Source organism: Pimephales promelas, chromosome 7, assembly GCF_988280905.1.
Source record: "Pimephales promelas chromosome 7, fPimPro1.hap1.1, whole genome shotgun sequence".
NCBI classification, from domain to species: domain Eukaryota; kingdom Metazoa; phylum Chordata; class Actinopteri; order Cypriniformes; family Leuciscidae; genus Pimephales; species Pimephales promelas.
Genome location: NC_142775.1, coordinates 377,414 through 398,596, shown reverse-complemented (window position 1 = coordinate 398,596; position 21,183 = coordinate 377,414). Strand labels below are relative to the sequence as shown.

The window sequence follows — 21,183 nt, the reverse complement described above, 5'->3', positions numbered from 1 at the left end:
GGCGAGTCGGACCGACGTTTTTTGACATCCCAAATCACATATGGGCGTCGGTTTTGACACCAATACAAATTTTGAGCTTCTCTCCAAACCTCCTCCGGTCGTCAGATATTAAAGTGCTTATATATTGTGGATTTTGCCGGCTAACTCTCTTGAAAGTGCTTGTCGCATCTTTACAGCCGGCCATTCTATTGTTTTCTTGCCACCCAACGACTCGCGCATGCGTACAATGATGTCAACAAAGATCCTCCTATACAAACACCTATCAGGCCAGTGCTCCGGGAAGCCCCGCCCCATCCCATATAAACTGTAGCGATGGCCCAAAATAGCGTCCTATGGTTACTTCATTGAGACGTAGTGTGTTGTACTCACTTACTTTAGAGTTAGGGTTTGGTTTAGGGTTAGTTACTTGTGACAATGTATAATTTACTGTTATTACTGGAGTAAATGCATGTAGTAACAGTAAAGAGGTGATAATGGGAGTGATTTCAGACTGCAAGGTGGTCACCACCAGAACGTCCTTTCAGGGTTGGGCAGCGATAATGGAGAATGGACATAACCAAAGTAATGCATAGTGAAGCTCCTTGCAGTATACCTGGCCCTCAAACACTTCCTCCTGCAAATAAAGAGTTGTTGTGCGCGTCTGGTCATCAACACAACAGTGGGTCCTTATACTAACAGACGGGGAATCCTTTCCAGAAGTCTTCATGCCTGTTCTTCTCACTGGAGACGCATTAGCACATCCCTGGCCACCAGTACACCTCATCCTCCCACTCCGTCCAGAATTAGGCCTCCATTATTGCCAGGAAGGCCATAGACCGCAGAGATGGCTCAACTCCTGCATTCACATCCGTGGTGTCTTCCTCAGCGAGAGACCTCTGGGTCAAAGATGCCGTACATTGTCAGGCGATACTGGAGGACGGGAAGGCTTTCTCTACGATTGCAGCCATTTCATCATGTCACATGGGTTTTAATGGTGTGACAGTAGATAAGCATCCTATCATAAGTATATTTATGAATGCTGTGCGTTATCAGACCTATGTTCCCAGTTTGGGATCTGTCCCTGCTCCTGGAAGGCCCATTTGAGCAGGATATGAAGATGATGTCATAGACGTCGTTACTGCTCGCCCTGACCTCTGATGCGGGTACAGGCATTTCCTTTAACCCTGCGTGTATCAGGTTCACACACACATTTCCCAGGGTTATCTTGCCCCCACATCCAGCTTATATTCCCAAGCTTTATGGGTATAACCTTGACGAGTGAGATCTCACCAGAGAGCCCATTATCCTCCCCTCGGAGAGCTGTGCTGTTTGGGCCGGCGCTGGTGTTCATACGGGACGGTGCGGGGCTTCGTCTCAGTCGGTGTGATTGTGTTTAGGGCTTCATGGAGGTCCAAGCAAGAGGTGTTTCCCACAGTGAGAGGTGTCTCTCATCTACCCTTAACCAAACCTTTATCAAAGTATCAAATGTATAATAACACTGCATAGTCTTCACTGTATGAATGAAATATAAAATGTTTTTTTAGTTGTAAAGTTATTCAGTCTAGAGCAGTGGGTGTATTTAGTTTTTGTGTTGTTGAATAACCCTAGTGACAGCAGCCTAATATTCCTGATGCTGTCCGCCATTAAAGACTCAATGCCCGGATCCAGTATCCTGAAACTACACGTGCTGTCTTTTCACGAGGATACTCGCCGATACGGGCATTTGTGAAAATTCTCACTTTTTTTTCTGACGTTTATTTCTGTAGATGCTAATTTTTCTTGGTCAAACGCCGGAGCCGCGGTCTTCGGTAATGCACCCGTGCGAACTGAAGGAGGAGAAGCACACGATGAAGGAGAAGAGGGCAGTGATGACGAATCTCCCCGTAATGAGGACATCCACTTTGAGCCGATCGTGTCCTTGCCAGAGGTGAGTGTGTGTGTGTGTGAGGTTAATCAAGGGCCAAACGATAAGTGCAATTATGAAATCAGTGTTTCATGACGAAGCGCAGCTCTGAGATCAGTGGATGGGTCAGTTTGCAGTAGATGCTCCATCTCCACAAGCGCTGAGAGTTTGAGTCACTCAGAACCTGCATCTCTCTTTACAAACCTGTTGACCAACCAATGAGAACACTGAATGACCCGCTTCACTTCATAACGTCAGTCGAGTGTTGGAAATAACCGGTCTAACGGGACTTCATGTCTTAGACTGAGGCAGAATTATGATATATTATTGTACTCTAAAGGCTATAACGATTATAAACATACTTTAAAATACCCGAGATGGCTTGAACACAGATGAGCCTTATATTGTCACACTCCAGCTTGTTTTCATGTTTCGTCAGTCGGTAGATCTCTATCTGTGTTTTATTCTTCTACGGCGATCGCTGGATGACTTTGCCCAGATATTTTATTAGATTTATTGGACTGGAGGGCCCATCCGGCTACGAGTGTGAATGACACAGATTTCACGTTACATGTGTGTGTGTGCTCTCTAATGCTTACAGTATTCTAGGTAAAAAAAGCATAAGATTTCTTGACAGAAACATAATTACCATCACAGATGGGAACCGCCATTTACAGTTTCTAAAAATCTAAATCATAAATTCATTTAAATGAACAGGAATATAATTTTCTCATCCCTTTTCTTAAAAATGGTTGAGTTTCAACATTTATAAAAGTGTGTTTTGGTCAGAGCCTGTGTTTGAGCATGTGACAGCGGTAAGAGAGATGGGTATTTACACAGGGAGCTGACGTGACGTGATGTGACTCCTGCAGGTGGAGGTGAAGTCTGGCGAGGAGGACGAGGATATCCTGTTCAAAGAAAGGACTAAACTCTACCGCTGGGACCGCGAGCTCAACCAGTGGAAAGAGCGCGGTGTGGGAGACATCAAGATCCTCTTCCACCCCGTCAAGAAGTGCTACCGTGTGCTGATGAGACGCGAGCAGGTGCTGAAGGTCTGTGCCAACCACACCATCAGCCAGAGCATGGAGCTCAAGCCCATGAACACCTCGGCCAACGCACTGGTGTGGACCGCCACCGACCACTCCGGTACAGCCCTCGCACCGCACCCGCTGGACACTAGGGCTGATGAGCGAAACTTGAGTTTCTTTCTTAAAGTTTGGCTAAATTTGAATTCTTTAGGCAACACTTCATGTTACAGGGGAAACTACTGTATTGTCTCCTGTGCCCACAAGAGGGCGCAAGCGAGTGCAATGGGCAAATATAAACCACTTTTGAAATGACTTCACTTTTTAAAGTGTATTAACTTTTGAAATGGTTTGATAGCAGACGCGTAATAAACTACTCGAACACACAACGGCAAACTGCCATTTTTTTAATGAATAAAACTCAGCCCTAGTGGAAACTGCTGTGCAGTGTTGTTCACGTGTGTGTGTTCCCACTAACAGAGGGAGACGGGAAGGTTGAGCAGCTCGCGGCCAAGTTCAAGACTCCCGAGCTGGCCGAGTCCTTCAGACGAGCGTTCGTCGACTGCCAGAGCTTCATGTCGCGGGCCGACTGCGCTCAGGTGTCCGTGGCCGAGGCCCATTCTCGAGACTCCAACCCCGTGGTGTTCTTCAACATGGCCGTCGATGGCGAGCCGGCTGGGAGAATCGTCATGGAGCTGTTCGCTCACATCGTTCCCAAAACGGCGGAGAACTTCCGGGCTCTGTGCACGGGCGAGAAGGGCTTCGGTTTCCACAGCTCCGTCTTCCACAGGATCGTCCCCGACTTCATGTGTCAGGTGAGGCCGCAACACTGCATGTCTCCTTAAACTCAGAACATAAGCCTTTTTGTGGCCTTAAATATGTTCGCATTAAATGTGAAAGAAAAGTCTAAGTTATCGTTTCAACCGTTCTTAAATTTGGGGATGAAAAAACAAGAATCATAATGTTGTTTACCAGGGCATTTCTCTGTTTCATTAGCGCCATCTACTGTCAGAGAGCGAGTCTGCATCATTCATTGCGTTATTTGAACGGGGACTTTTTTGAAATTGTGGGTTTTATTGTCATTTTATTGTTTAGGATTTTTCATAAACACTTTTTTTCTTTGATTTTAAAGGGGACCTATTATCCCCCTTTTATGTAATACAGTATAAGACTCAGGTGTCCACAGTATCTGTCTGAAGTCTCAGTTCTAGAGACCCCACAGATAATTTATTAGATATTTTCAATTTGGGTGTGAAAGGTTTTCGTGTGGCCCTTTAAATGCAAATGAGCTTCTGCTCTACGCCCCCTTTCCAGAAGAGGGCGGAGCCTGTACAGCTCGGGCTTCAGATACTCAAACCTGGAGAATCTCACAGGGTGCTTCTCAATATCCCTCCTCGTCTCCTCGCTCCTCCGTCCTCCTTCCTATGACCCGGAAACCGATCGAGCTCAGCCATCTTGAAGGACATCTCAATTCTCTAATTGCACCGTGAGGAGTCGAGGATCGAGGAGATAGGAGGCTTCCTGAGGAGTCATAAGCGAGGATACACAGGTGCATCCTACGCGGAACTGTTATATTGACTAAACGTGACGCACGTGTCAATTCTCCTCCCCCTTCACATCGGTCACAATCATTTTAATTTATACTTTACCTTTGCAGTTTATATAAACCACACATCTCAGATATTTCAACAGTATAGCCTATTTTTATTATTATTTATTATGAATTTATTAAATAACCAAACTTCAACATCATAAGGGCAGATCCTTTTAGCTCTGCTGATGACACTGTGGAGTGATGCTCGAGTGATCAAGTACTCCAATGGATATAAAAAAGCTTTTATTCGATTCCTCTGTCCTCCTTTCCTTTCCTCGCTTCCTTCTCTCGCGTCCTACAGGGGGTGGAGCTGAGACGCAAGGAAAGGAAGCAAGGGAAGGAAACGAGGATGCACAAATAAGAAATGAGAAGCACCCACAGTACCAGAGAATGTCTAATTGAAGAGAATTGGCACTGGCTGGTTACTTCCGGGTTGTGGACTGGCTGCAGTAGCGCGTCTCTGTCCATGCGGGGGCGCTCGCGGTCGAGTGCAGAATGAATGGGAGTCAATGGGGTTTCACCCCCAGAAATCCACTTTTCTCAGGATGTAATTTTTTGTCAAGTAATTTGAAAGTTGCATTCAAAAGATAATACACTCAGCTGAAAATTGCATTTTTAAGTTCACTTATCTGTTCTAAAAATCCGTTCAAAACTGTGATGATGTCACACAATAGCAGAATGCTAGCGTGATCCGGCCAACAACAGCCTAACCTGTAAGAAATCAAAAGGACATAAGTACTTGTTCATTCGACTTTTGGCCTATAATCTACATTGAACTTGCGGAATCAACAATAAAATCTATGTTAATTTAACGACAAGCAGGTGAAAGAGACACATTTAGCCGTTTAGCCCCATAGACTCCCATTCATTCTGCTCTCGCCCGTGATCACCTCCAGTGGAAATCTAATGGAACTGCAACCAAGATGATCCACAACGGGGCTAATAGACCATTTCACAAGATGTAAACAACACTGGTCCAGAAGCACTTCCTGTTTCAGTTTTTTAACACTACATAAAAGCTGGGATAAAATAGAACCAACAGAACATTTAAAACTGAATCAAAAAGTTAAACAAACATCTTTAAGATGTTTTCTTTACATGTGAAATAAAGAAAACGGTTACAAACTGAAACAGGAAGTGCTTCTGGGCCAGTGTTGTTTACATCTTTTGAAATGGTCTATAGGAAGTGCCAAGGCTCTCCGTTAGACGGGCTCTGACAGTAGCCAAAATGTAATAATCTTGTCAGTATTATATATTAGATGCGGGGTCACTGATGGAGAGAGACGACCTTTAGAATGTAAGAGGACTTTTCTGAATCTATGTACTGTACTGGTGGAGTTAACTTTATTCCGCTTATGGATTAGCATGTGCCGTCATCATATCTGTCAATTGTTGTACAGGTGCTCGTCAACCTATCTTTCAGAATCCACTTCTGTGCAAACTGACCCTTGTTTGCGAAGCAGTCCGGTGTAAAATGATTTGCACAAACAAGTTTCCTTTAAGTCTTCAGCGGTGTCATTAGTTATTACCTTAGGGGCCGTTAACACAACAGAAAACTCGTAATTTCTCTCTACGCAAACTTTAAAAGCCTGAACCTGTGAACGTGCGGCTCGCTCAGGGCGGGATCTATGCTAATAGGTTAGATCGTCAGCAGTCATGGGCGCATATTCAGACACTGCTTCTGATTTATGGAGAATATATCAGGACTGGGTGCATGACTGGTGGTTTGGTCTGGTTGTGAACACACACCAGTAAAGGTGATTGATTGGTCTGTTGTCTCTCAGGGGGGTGACATCACCAGCGGGGACGGGACGGGAGGACGGTCCATCTACGGAGGGAAGTTTGAGGACGAGAACTTCGACGTGAGGCACACGGGCCCGGGACTGCTGTCCATGGCCAACCGCGGCAGAGACACCAACAGCTCGCAGTTCTTCATCACCCTCAAGAAAGCAGAACACCTGGACTTCAAGCACGTGGCTTTCGGCTTCGTCAAAGAAGGCATGGATGTGGTGAAGAGAATAGGAGAGCTGGGCGGGAAGGACGGCAAACCCACTAAAGCCATCACCATCTCAGACTGTGGACAGCTCTGAACGTTTGAGAAACTTCTGTTCATGGAGGAAACTGTTCCCTCAACTTTTGTGTAAATGTGAGAGATAATGTGTGTACATGCAGTGTTTTATTTTTGTCCTGTTTGTATTTTACTGCATTAGTTGACAATAAAATTTATGCTTTGCAAAATAAAGTTGCTTTTTTTGAACTTGTTTACCCCAGATTTACCTTGATATGTATTGAGTTTACGGGCTTTTTCGAGGTTTGCTTTCTCTCTTAGGAGTGTGTATTTTGGCTGAAAGGCTCATTTCTCTCCAGTGTTTTAGATGGAGCTGAAATACAGTTTTGCTGTACCTCAATCCAATCTCCTGAACATAAATAAACATCTGGCCGGTTGCTTTTCACTATTTATTCAGTGTCATTATTGATGATAACTACAGGATAAAGTGAAGCCAAGTGGTTTCCAGAAAACTAGTGACCAGTGTTTAAGCTACCGCTGTATAACCATTTTCATTAAATCCATTCCTTTTTCCCCTTTACTCCATAGATGAGACCTACATGAAATTGACCATATATGTATTGATTAAAGCTACACTGTGTAACTTTTTTAGTTTATTCTTAGATAAAAACACTTGTTCTTTCAAAAATATGTTCATCAATGTATATTTACTTCGTTCAAGTAATAAAGTATTGTCGTGAGTATAATATGCCATTGAAAACACATACGGGTAAGAGGCTCTAATGTCGGTCGCCATGTTGCCCTCCATCTTGAAAGTACATTAGCCAAAGAGGGACATACCCGTTAATTCAAGCTTCGCCTTTCGCGTGACACCGTGTCGAATGTGAAGAAGGGGATTGCTTGAGACAGACCGTATTTTCCGCACTATAAGGCGCACTTAAAAGCATTTAATCTTCTCAAAAAACGGAAAAACTCAGTGCGCTTTACAATCTGGTGCGCCTTATATATGGATCAATTAGTTAACAACACTCCGCGTTATTAAATTCGCCCGCGGACTCGCGCTCGTGCCCATCTTATGCCCGCTTTGTTACACGGCCAGCTCAACCGTGTATAAATCAGGTTATGTGTGTCCCGCTCCGAGCGCTCACTCTACAGACACATGATTATGCTATCCGTGACATAATTTGCACTCCATTCCCTGTTAACTTTAACATCATATTCCTATTGAGAGACCTGTTATTGTACCCATAAACATTCATCAAAATCATCTTAAAATCAAATTCTTCCACCACAACCATTAGCCAGTGACCTTCTTCATCACTTTTATAATCAATAATTTTCCCTATAAACCTCAAAAATAAAAGCATCACTCCTGCAGAATGAGATATGAAGTATTATCTCCCCATTGTTGCTTCCAGAACTTTTCATCGTCCTTGTTAGAATGGGTCTCTTAACAAAATAAGGCTGGCTTTGACTTCCTTACAAAATAAAAAAAAGGTCTTACGCTTAATGATATTCTTAAACCTCGAACGTTTAAAGAACTAAAAACAATAGACATACGAATGAAACAAAATACAGACGCTCTTAAATGTGCTTTAAAATCTAGAATTTAAGGCAGGAATGAACAATCCGTCACAGAATTAAACTTTGTCATTAACAGTAACAGTCCCCTTAATCAAACTTCTGAATCCAGGTGATGACACTGTGAAAGGTGCCTCCGCTCTTTCCCGTCTAGCACACCCTTCCTTCAAATCCGCTTTGTTCCCGTAGCGTCTGGCCTCCTGTCCCGCCGGATACAGCTCTTCACGATCTTGTCTGAATTGGACTCTGGTGTCCCTCGACCTCCTCCAGATCCCGTCCCTCGTCGTCCGCATGCCGAACTGCATGATGATCGGTCACGGCCTCATGATCATCTTTCTTTCCCAGACGATGGACAGTATCAACATTGTGTCGTAGTTTTTCCACCGATATCGGAGTCACTCTTTGAGAATACTGACCACCCTTTCTCTTGTGTCCTCGTTGTCCTTCTCCGGTAAACCAATCAAGTTGAGAATCCATCGTCTTCCGTATCGCTCCATCTCTCCTTCAGCTCCTCGTTCTCTTTTGTCAGCCTATTGAGTTGAATTATTTCATTTTTATTTTCTGTCACCTCTTTTTCATTATTTGGGATGTGCTGATCAATGTCGCATCCAGTCTTTCCTCAGATCTTTGTGACGGTGTGAATATCGTAAGCTTACTTCTCTTGATTCATCTCTCCTCTTCAGTTTCTTTGGGTTTGGACTCTTTAACGGAGTGTGGTTGCTCCGAGGTTTTACCATCTGCACCTCTTCTTCAACAAACTCGTCAAAACATCACGGCCTCCCGTATCCCATCCACACTGTAGTCATGTTCATTGAGGTTAGCTTGGTCCTGGGTGTTAGCCATTTATCCCGAGTGTGTTATTTAGTGCTTCTTTTCAGAAAAAGTCTTTTAAGAAGATGTTTACCTCACAGTGACTTTTTTTTTAAAGTTGATCTAAATGAACTGCTCTGGATGTCAATCACTTTTTCTGTCGGACCCCGCAACTTTTACAACTGCTCTCTCCGCCATCTTGCTCCTCCCCTCCGTCTGTACAAACACTGATTTAATGAACATGTTTAATTCACATTCTGGAAATTTAAACATCCTCTTTGTTGACATATTTTCTTCTTTCTGGGCCAACTCTGAATGTGTTGAAACTTCTCCATTCTGTCAGTGAGATTAGTTGATGGGTAAGGGGGGGACTGTACCACGTGCCCTTTGAACTGAGGCGTGACAGCAATCGCTTATATTTAAAAGCATAAAAATGGTATTTATTGTTCGAATCACATAAAAATAAGAACAGAATCTGAGAGTTGACAATTTGTTCCATATCAAAAGTTGTGTCGGTGTCGGTGTCCTCTTTGTACGTGATTTTTCTCTGCGTGAGAAAATGGATGTGTGGCGTGTGAAAACTCAGCAAGCAATTTTGCGTCTAATAGCTGTGAAGACATACCCCAGACGTCTAGGCTAAATCAAGGCTAAATTTGGGCTGTCAGTGAAAATCTAAAACACAGTTCAGAGATACTTGTCTTTTCTCTTTCAGATGCAGCCAAGCACGTTGAACTCAGGAGGAATACAGAGTCTCAGCATACACGGATTCAAGGACGAGGACACAGAGGTGAGTATTTCACAGGTGAGTATACTTTACCTGATGGTGTTGACAGCATAAGAGACACTTCTTGAGACGGGGATAATGGCCTGTTCCTGTTGGAGGCTTGACCCACACTGAGTGTAAACTGGGGGATTAATGGAGCTGGTGATCAGAATACTGGGGAGAGTGACTGCAGGTGCGCCAAAGAGGATTCTGGGCAATGTAGTGCAGAGCTATACGGTGAACGTTACACACACAGAAACACAATAACAGTACAGGTGAATGTACTGTCAACAATGCTTTTCTTGTGCTTATTATCTTTTTCTTATTTGGCAGACAGAGATTTATATTTTATTATCTTAAGTTGTTGATGTTAAAATCATTTTAAATTGTAATTTTAATATTCGGTTTGGTCATTTTTTATGTTTTGATCTTTTTGTAAGTTATGTAATGTTCTTTTGCTAAATAAACCTTTTATCTAAAATTTTTTGGATGGATTGTCATTTAGGAGAACCTGTTATATTTGAGTGAAAAGAATCCTTTAGCCATCTTGTTGTCTATTATATGTATATGTAGTCGTTCAATAGCCGTCTAATTGTTGACTAGTCTATTCTTGGGCTGTGTTTAGACGTCTATTGGATTTTCACTGACAGCCCAAATTTAGCCTTGTTTTAGTCTAGACGTCTGGGCTATTAGCATAGACTGTATAAAATATGGACGTAGTATCCGTGACGTCACCCATAGGTTTCTGAAGAGCGTTTTTGAAGCCTAAAGTGGGCGGGACCGGCCATCGCCATCTTGGCAGCGAGTCACCTCTCGTCACTACCGGATAAATTAAAATGGGCAACGAGGCGGGACGCGGGTGGAGCTGAGGTGCTAATGATATGCTACTGCCCTCGCGCTGAATGACAGCTGATTGAAAAAGTAAAGCCAATGGTTAAAGTTCATGTTTTGCCCTTCGAAATATTATAATAGTTAAGACGTAACTAAAAGTGAGACTATTTTCTTTTTTATCAACTTTATTAATCTCACAAGGGGCAATTAGTTAAGAGCATGTATACAAATACATAACACAGATCAAACACATTTCTCACGACAAGCAGTCAACTATGTGCATCGTGATGCATTATTATTCTGCTAGTTAAAAATGTATTAATTACTTACAATATTGCTCTAAGCTTGTGCATGACAGTGATTCAAGGCAAGCACGTGTCAGTCGGCATCTCACGTCAAGTTCGTAAAGAGCTTTAATTCAGTCCATTTTACAATCCGATTTTGGCCGCCTCTCAGTTTCTCAGATGGGTCAAACCAAAGATATTACCTCAGAACTTCAAGTAAATGAACTAGAAATCCACGCTCATTCAAGGGTGTGCATCTATTGAATGGACGGAGAGAACGCACTGAAATTATCAGACATCCATTAGTGCATGAGGGAAACAGCTGGAAACACGGCGCTGGTCGTTCTCTCCATACTCAACACGACTGAATCCGACGGCGTGCACGGATGAAGGTATAATATATGTATTAAACTGTATGAAATAATCCCGGAAAAAGCACAAACACAGCTGAGGGTGACGCTAACAGAGAGCAGACAAACTACTAGCAGTGAAAGCGGCGGCAAGAATCCAGCTGTCACTCAAGTGGCCACGCCCTTAATTATGCAGAACTTTAAGGCTTAAAATGTCACTTCACCCATTTGCATTAAGCTTTGTATCTTTAGAAACCCAGTCATATTTTTGAATGGTCATGGTTTATTCCCTTATTTTCCCCTGAGATGGGAGAAATAAGGATTTAAGTGTTTTATTTCCTGCTTATCGTGACGTAAAAATCGTCATTTTGCATCACGATAAGCAGGAAGTCACATTTCATTGAAATGTCAACAAACTACAATGATTAGCTCATTATTATTCCAGGGTGTGGCACCCACTCACCCTACAGGCCTATTACAGATCAGTGGGCGGGACTTCACTTGCAGAAGCTGAAATCAATATCTGCCATCTTGTTTGGAAGCTAAGCTAACAAGCGCTGTGGAGATAGTAAGTTTTGATAATGATGGAAGAAACTAAACATGATATGGAAGAAGAGGGTTTTGAAGTTCTGCTGCTCGAATCCGATGTTCGTGGTTATCTTTACAAGTCTAGTGATCAGTATAGTTTAGAGCAGCTGAGGCTGATGGAGGAGCAGGAGGCGGCTGCCCGTCGGTCGAGGACCCCGCACTGACTCTGGCGCTGGGCGGCCTGCTGTTGCTTGTACTCTCGCTGCGTGTCACGGCCTACGGACACAGAGTCCGTCTGCTGCAGAGAATTTCAACGATGGAAATTTCTCCTGGAGGAAATCTCTGAATCAGACGAGCACATGGACGTTTGTGTTGTGATAGTTTCGCCATCAGTAATTCACCATGCCACCAACAATTCACCACCAACATGCAGTAATTCACCAAACAGAAATAAATACAAATGAGGTGTAATTCACTAATGAGTTTGCCAATGTAACGTTAACGGGGTTTGTTGTTGTGGGAAGAAGGAGGCAGGAACCGGCGAACATTTAAGCATTTTAATAGTAAAATGAACAAATACAAAACGAAAGTATTAACCAGGAGCCCCTCATTGACGACTGCTGTAACGTCACACACAACAGAAACAAAACTTCATAAAATCAGGCCTGTTTCTCTCGATCTGCCGTCGTCGCTCCCCGTTTTATGCTTTCGCTTCTCCGTGTATCCCGTGAGGTTCGCGCCTCACAGCTGTCTTTCATTAGTCTCTGTTATAACTCACGCCACCGGCCTCTTACATCCCTCGCCCTCGATCGTCCTGCTCGCCACAGCCAACTAGACATATTGTGTGAAATCAAACTCTGGTGACAGCTAACGTTAGCCTTGTAGACGGAAGAGTGAATTCTCTGTTTGCGCTGTCCCGGATTAGTGGGTGTGGCTTGCGGATCTGTGCAATGTGGGGCATTGTGGGACATGTAGTCTATCATACAAATACGCCTCTTGGTTATTTTCAGTTTTTTCTTGGTCAAGAGGGCACCAAATTAAAAAATTCTTTCACATTTCGATTACATATATGATCCACTTTCAATAAAGAATAATGTTGAAATTGGTGAAATGCTCCTTCAAATATAATTTAAAAAGATGAGTTGTAAAAAAATTCACCCCCCTCACAGTCGTCATGAAGGGCAAAATTAGTGATATAGACCAAAACAACTATTTGCCACCGGGCTGTAAACATGTTTTTTTCTGCTATGAAGTTAGACATTTTAACTTGAGGGAGATACAAATTTGACTCGCTTTTGCAGCCAGCCTCAAGCGGCCACTCGATGAATTGCAGTTTAATTCACTTCCGTGTTTGCTTCAAGAGAGCTATAGTATCCAGCTGCAGACCCGCAGCACACCAGTTTCAGAACCCCAGCGCCAGAACCGGAAGTAAGGGGCGGAGTTACGTTCTAACCAACACCAGCGCCAGGAACGTAAGTGAGGGGCGGAGCTTAGGTTTGAAACCTAATAACGCCACCTAACGTAATTTGGAGGGTATTTTACAAATGAAACAGCTTTTATTGAACAACTCATTAGACCTCTGTGATATTTTATGTTCTATTTATTTATTTATTTATTTATTTATTGTGTTTACAAAAATCTTAAATTGTTTTGATATTGAAGATATGTATTTGTAAGATGATTTTGATTGTTTAAGATGAAGGGCAGCCTATAAACCGTATAAGGTTGACAAACGTATGTGTTGAGATCTGACATGTTCCTCCAGACAGAATCTCTTCAGCTCATCCCTCATGTTTCCAGTGAGGTTCAGTTCAGGCCACTGGGACATCCATGGCAAAACCTTCATTCTGAGGGCAGTGAAGCCCTTTTGTATTGGTTTTACTGTTGTTCATTGTCCTGCTGGAAGGTCAGACCATGAGCCAGTTAACAGTCATGATACTTGCTTCACAGTGATGATCCAGTGACACTTGGTTTAATGAAGGCGCTTGAGTTTTACATTTCCTTACACTAACATTGTTTTGTTGCCATGTTGTGATTATACAGGTAGTGGAAAATGTCCAACCTCAGGACTGAACTAATGTCTGCAGTTCTCCAGCTGTGATCCATACAGATGAAACGTAGACTACATCCAGGAAGGCAGACTGAGGCAAGGGCATGCCGAGGCTGATCTCCAGAGGGGTGGCCAACGGGTCTGACTGGGCCTGGGTCTGAGGCACCGTCCGAGGAAAGGACAGGGAGGTCGGAGAGCAGGGATGTTTGGCCCAATATTGTAATTTTTCTGAGGAAAGTCCTCCAGGATCCCGAGGCCCCGAGATGGTGGATTCTCCCCGGGATGCCGGACCTGCTCTGACAGGGTGGATGTCTGAACTGAGCCAGCACTAGAGCTCCCGGTCCATATGCTTCAAAACCTAAACCTAGACTTCCAGGCAACAAACCTTATTCGGGTCATGCCCAGGAAGGTGCATCCTGCCTGGGATACAGTTTCAGAAAGTCAGCCAGTCAATTCCTGGAGGTTCCACACTTCCAGAGCTCCATCGCAGTCAAAATTGAACTCTCTTGCCCACCAGAGTGACCCTAAACTGGCCAAACGATGGTGTAATAAGGCCTTGGAGCTCTGCCATTTTAAGCCTTCAAAACCTTAGTCCATATTTTCACCTGTTTGCCCAAAACCTGATGCCCGTCTGCACTCCTAACAGAACCTCTGTCCTCCTCCTCCTCCTCTTATATACTCCTCCTCTTCCTCTTATATACTCCTCCTCCTCTTCCTCTTATATACTCCTCCTCCTCCTCTTATATACTCCTCCTCCTCTTCCTCTTATATACTCCTCCTCCTCCTTGTCACGTACTCGTCCAGCTCCACTGTCAATCTGAAGTGGGCCTTTTCCAATTCCTAATTTAAATAATTTCAGTCACATCATTACAATTGTGGTGATAAGGATAAGGGTCAGGGTTAATATGATTCTCTGTCACATTGATGGAACAAAGAACTGAGACTCCGCATGCAATCCTCGTGAATTTTACTACCTTAATCTAATTACTATGAATATAAGAAAATGCACATATATAGAACAGATTAAATTGCTTCAACACTGTGTTTTCTACTCTTTCCTATAGTGATGGATGATCACAGGAATTTGGCCAGTTTTTTACTCAGTATTATAGTTCATCGTAGTTTACCACTTCACTGTACTAAATCACTGTTAAACTAAATATATATAGTTTGAATTTCTAAAGGTGCGAATAAGGGACACGGTTTGCGTAAAAACTGTTTTCTCTTTTCAAACATGCTTAATTTGAAGGTTGGATTTTTGTGAATTTTTGAATGAAAGATTTGATTTTGTTTTTAATTTTGAAAAAAGTTTTCCTATAAACTTTTTCAGCATAATTTAAAGTCATCATGAAAGGGAAGTTGGGCTGGTGTTTACTTCTCTATTGTGTTGTATATATGTGAGTGAAACGGACAAGATCAAATGTAGACAGGGCTTGCTTTTGTCCATGAGGAATTGATTGGATGATTGGATGGTTGTGGTTTGCCATTGGTGGATCTCATGTGAGTGACAGGTTATAGCCCCGCCCTCGTCATCAGAGAAGAGAAGCTGCAAGAGGAACTTATTAGGCTTGTTCGACTTCATGCAGCTCTGCGCAGACCGATCGTCGGCTGACTTGAAACAGTGCATGCCGGTTAGAAATTTTGTCCGACTTGATGCAGCGCTGACTCCACGTGACTACGACATATGCCATCAAAGTACCGCGAGAGCGATACGAGAGTAGCCGGAGGACTCAGCCAGCGCAGCTTCTCAAGAGCGGCTGCACGAGCTCTGATGATGTCACAGCTGTTCCACGATTCGCCGGATTCACCGCATGACAACGATCACGTGCGTTTCATGTTTATTCTCACACGTTTAGTTCCACTAAAGCTCACAAATCAGTATTTTATAACAGTAAACACTCTTTTCATGTAGTCGCAATGTTATATTGTGTCATGTTTATCATGTTTATCAAAATAAAACTGATTAAAAAACGTTGATTCCACGTCATTGATTATAGGCTTATTTTGAACTTTATTCTAGTTCAAACAGATGCTGTATGAAGCAGTAAAGTATTGAATGAAAATGTGTCTGAAATATCTGTTTATTTGGCAAATGTTGCATTTATTTCACTTCAGCTGTGGTATAAGCATGCAAACACCACGTGAGCCGTCACTACGGGAACCAGAAATTGTCAGACTTCACGTCTCCGTTTGCAGCTCCTCCCCGCCTGCACGCGGCTGTTCTCGCCGATCGGTTGCATCCAGCCGCAGGCGATGTCGAACACACCTATTGAGAATGAGGACTTGACGTCATTTTACAGTGCCCCTCCCCTTTCCGCCATGTTGGTAGGTTTCCCACGACAAAACAGTATTGATTACGTGTTTTTAGCTCGGTAGTAGAGGAGTTTCTCGCAATACCGCACTGTTTTACCATGCCTGAAAGTAACCGCTGCGTTAAAAACTGATAAAAACCCTGGTAACCGATAGCGTCACCTACCATCATGGCGGACTTCCGGCAAGATGGCGAGCTAGGCGCACGTGTTTTGCTGAGCTCTGGCAGAACTATTTCAACTTATACTTTTTATTGCCACCTTCTCATAAATCAGTCTCAGAAACTTAAGTGACAAATTAAACGTAGTACTATTACTTTTACTATTGTTTTTGATACGCTCTAAATTGAAAGAATAAACTTTGACGAGAACATGGCCCATTCAGCAAACAGAGCCCAAAGTGTACCCATGGAAATGGATCATAACTACGGACGAGAGAACCCAAAGGAAAAACGACGGGATGCTTCTCACATCACTCCAACCAAAACGCCTCAAAAAAAGGTAAAACCAGACGAATGTGAAATCTCCAATGCAGCTTTGCTGCAGGCGATTAACTCCTTAAAGACAAGATTCGACTCTCAAGATAGAACGCTGGAAGAAATCGCAGACAAAATAAAACAAAACAGCATCATGATTGTGAACATCTCCAAAGCAGTAGAGTTTAATGCAGCGGAGATTAAAGAATACAAGCAAAAATATGCCGTCTTGGAAAAGAAAACCGCAGTTCTCGAGAAGTCTAATGAGGATTTAAGGTTGAAAACGTCCGAGCTTGAGCGTTATAAGCGGAGATGGAATCTTCGTATTAAAGGGATGAAAGAGCATGTTGACGAGGATGCACGGAAAGAGGTGACTGATCTCTTGGGTACCATAGCCCCACATCTGGCACAGAAGTTGGAAGATGTCGTTGACTCAGTTCACCGGATTGGAAAAAGAGAGAGTGGAAGACACCGTCAAATGATCGTTCAGTTCACCATGCGTAAATACAGAGACGAATTCTGGAAGATTACAAAGAACTCGCAGCTGTGCACTGAACGTGGAATAAGGTTCGCGGAGGATCTGTCAGCAGAGGACCGGAGTGCTCGTGCAGCTCTTTGGCCGCTCATCCAAGAAGCCAGAAGTGCCGGAAAGAAGGCGTACTATCGCGGTCCTTTGGGATACATCGACGGCCGTTTAATCTCAACTACTAATCAAAGCGTGGGCTGATTACTGCCATGAAACAATAAAGAGGCTGTAAGTTAAGAGCTGAATATGAAACTTATCTGCCAGAGCATCAGTCCATATTATTTTGTTTGATTTTGTGTTAAATCCTAATTAACCAGAGTTTTTCTGTCCCCAGTAGGGTTGTTAAAGGTGTTTTGTTAACACGGTTATTTATTTATTTTTATTTTTATTTTTTTTGTTCTATGTTTAAACTTAATAGCTGCATTTCTTTTCTTTCACTAAATGTTAGGGGTCTAAGAGACAATACAAAAAGAAAAGCTACATTTTTGTTTTGTAAAGAAAGAAAAGCCCAATGTGTTCTTTTGCAGGAAACTCATTCATGTGGCAGTGATCGTACTTTTTGGTCTAATCAGTGGGGTGAACCAGTTTTATTTGCTCATGGCACAACTCGCTCAGGAGGTGTTGCTTTTCTGTTTAACAACTTTCCAGGGAAACTTGTTGAGTCAAGATCTAGCTTGGATGGACATTGGTTATTTTGTGTTCAAAAAATCGAAAATTGTTACATTGTCTTAGGAAATGTGTATGGTTATAATAATTTATCCCAAAACAAATCGTTAATTTCAGAAATGTCACTGATATTAGAGGAATTGAAAACAAAGTATGCGACTGATCTTATTATATTGGGTGGTGACTTCAACATGGTGTATGATGAGTGGTTGGATAGGTCGCCAACTAAATATAATGTAAATCATTACAATTCATTGTTATCAAACTTTTGTAATAATCAAGGTTTAATAGATCCCTGGCGTGAGTCAAACCCCTCTCTAAGACAGTTTACTTGGTTTAAACCTGATGCTTCTTGCAAGTCCCGAATTGATTTTTGGTTAATTTCTCATAGTTTTTTACCTTATCAAACTATATCTAGTATATCGGCAGCTCCCCTAACAGATCACTGTTCAATTGAATTGATGATATATCATACAAATAAACCTTTCCGTAATAAGGGTTATTGGAAGTTTAACTCTAACCTTCTCGGAAATGAAGATTATACAAAACTGGTTAAAGATACTGTTTTAAATATTTTGAATGATAACAGCCTGGTTTCCTGGACAAGTAAATGGGAATTCTTTAAATACAAAGTTCGACAGTTATCTATCTCTTACAGTAAACAGTTAAAAAAATCATATAATTTAAAAGAGATCTCTGTTATTAAAGAAATAAATGAATATTCTAACAAATCAATTTTAACGGAGGATGATAGATCAAGATTGTTACTTTTGCAAGCAGAGTTGGATGAAATCTATATGAGGAAAGCTAAGGGAGCGTACATTAGATCAAGAGCCAAGTGGATGGAAAAAGGGGAGAAAAACTCTGCTTATTTCTGTAGGTTGGAAAAAAAGCGGCAAGAAAGAAATTCTGTTAAAACCTTAATTATTAATGGGACAGAGTGTTCTAATTCGCAACTGATAGCTAAAGAAATTGCCAACTTTTATCAGAATTTGTATTCTTCTTCCTCTGCAATATTAGACCCTAATTCCCTCTTTGAAAAAATTGGAGATTTTGTCCCTCATATAGATGATCAATTCAAAATGATATGTGATGCAGATTTAATAATTGAAGATCTTGATTCTGCTGTTATGTGTCTGTCATTGGATAAATCACCTGGCCCAGATGGTATGACGGCTAATTTTTATCGCCATTTTTGGGATTTATTAAGGGAATTTCTTTTTGCAGTTTTTCAGGAAATTACTAAATCCGCGGTTTTGCCTAATTCAATGAGACAAGGCCTAATCACACTTATTCCCAAACCAGGGAAAGACCCTAGATTGTTGGATAATTTACGACCTATAACTTTGCTAAACACTGATTATAAATTACTAACCCACATATATAATAACCGTTTAAAACTTGGTTTATCTAAAATTATCGGGGAGACACAAACTGGATTCATTAGAGGCCGATCTATACATAACAACATTCGTTTGGTTTTGGACTTGCTGGAATATAATCAGGAAATAGTGGATGATGGGGTTATTTTATTTTTAGACTTTTACAAAGCCTTCGATATGTTAGAACATTCGTTTATTTTTAAATGTCTGAAAATGTATGGGTTTGGTGAAGTTTTTTGTAACATTATTCAGTTATTTTACACAAATACCAATAGTTCAGTGGCCCTACCAACAGGTACTTCACCCAGATTTGATATCAAGAGAGGAGTTAAACAAGGCTGCCCCATCTCACCCTCATTGTTTATTCTGGCTACAGAGATGTTGGCTCTCTTAATTAAGAACTCAAGTATTGAAAAATTAAATGTATTCGGACAGGAAATCATACTTAGTCAATTGGCTGACGATACAACTCTATTTTTAAAAGGTCTTGACCAGGTTCCTAAAGTAATTGAGATAGTTAACTATTTTTCTAAATTCTCAGGTTTAAAGCTTAATATTGCTAAATGTGAAATTATTACCATACATGAATGCCCTCTTAAAATTGCATATAATATTCCAATCAAGTCGACTGTCAAATATTTAGGCATAAGCATCTCTAAGGATGAAGTCATGATGGAAAAGCAAAATGTCTGGAATAGATGGGATGAGTGCAAAGGCAGGCTTGATGCATGGATGCAGAGGGATTTGTCTATCTTTGGAAGGATTTATCTAACTAAAATGGAGAGTCTCTCCAGGTGTATCTACCCTGCATCTTGTCTCTCTATTTCTAACAGAGCTATTAAGACCATTAATCAAATTAATTTCAATTATATTTGGAGAAAACGTGTGCACTATATAAAGAGAGCTCAACTTGTACAAGATTATGAAAATGGTGGATTACAAGCCTTTGACTTCTATTGTATGAATGGCATGTTGAAGATCAAATGGCTTAAACATTTTATAACAAATGAGAATAGTTTTTGGTTTTGCATTCCCAGAGGTATATTTAGAAAATTGGGTGGAATTGATTTCCTTTTGAGATGCGATTATACTGTTTCCAGACTGCCAATTAAATTATCGTCTTTTCACCAACAGATTTTGTTATATTGGAAATTATTATATAACCATAACTTTTCTCCACATAAAATCCCAATATGGAACAATAGATTTATTGTTTCTAAATATAAGTCTCTATGTGTTCTTGAGTGGCTAGAAAAGGGTATCTGGTCAGTTCTTCATTTGATGGATGAAGATGGGAGATTGTTAACTTTTAAAGACTTTTGTACTAAATATAATTTACAATGTGATCGCAAACTTTTTGAGCGTGTTTTAAATGCCATTCCAAAAAGTTTTATACATTTTGTACAAAATGCTTCTGCCAACATACCTGATGGACCTTTTGAACTTCCATCCCTTCTCTTCAATGGTAATGACCTCAGAGCAATGATTCCCAACAAGCTTATCCGCTCTTGTTTCAATTCTATATTATATCCGACACTTCGATATAAAAACTGTGTTTTGCAATCTTATGATAAACAAGCTGTTAAAAAATTGAGAACACAGTACATTAGTTTTCCAGTGGCTCCTAAAGCTAAAGAAACTCATTTTAAAATATTCAATGGAGTATACCCATCTAGTGAATTCTTAAGACAACGGTTTAATTTTGAAGGAAATGCCTGTACTTTTTGTCAAGTTGACATAGAGACAACTGATCATCTTTTTTTTTCTTGTGTTTCTTCAAATATTTTTTGGGAGAATATGTCTTATTGGTTGGAATCAAAGATTCAATCACTGCCTACTTTTGCCAGAAAACATATTATGTTTGGAATACTATTGAACGAGAAAAGAAACGAATTTCTTGTTAATGTAATGTTGATACTGGGAAAATTTTTTATTCATAAATCCAAATGTATGAAAACTAAACCTTATTTTTCTGTATTTAAAAAAGAATTGATTTGTAATTTTTTTCCAGCTTTGGAATGTATGAAAAGTAAAAAGGCCCAGAAATTGACTGGAATTATAAGAGACCTTGAGCTTTTAGAAGAGGAATAAAGTGACCCCTTTGTAATTTATTTTTTA

The 21,183-nt window shown here is 41.3% G+C and overlaps 1 protein-coding gene across 3 annotated transcripts in view; it reads left to right on the top strand.

Annotated features, from left to right (window-relative positions):
• The window catches only part of LOC148978149 (E3 SUMO-protein ligase RanBP2-like), a 37,754-nt gene extending 30,797 nt beyond the window's left edge, over window positions 1-6,957 (top strand). For all 3 annotated transcript variants that reach the window (XM_089133564.1, XM_089133563.1, XM_089133565.1), the window contains exons 26-29: window positions 1,746-1,906; window positions 2,755-3,028; window positions 3,388-3,722; window positions 6,286-6,957. In XM_089133564.1, the coding sequence (XP_088989690.1) occupies window positions 1,746-1,906; window positions 2,755-3,028; window positions 3,388-3,722; window positions 6,286-6,591 (1,076 nt within the window). In that variant the 3' untranslated portion in view covers window positions 6,592-6,957. The remainder of the gene's footprint in view (window positions 1-1,745; window positions 1,907-2,754; window positions 3,029-3,387; window positions 3,723-6,285) is intronic.
• The last annotated feature ends 14,226 nt before the right edge of the window (window positions 6,958-21,183 follow it).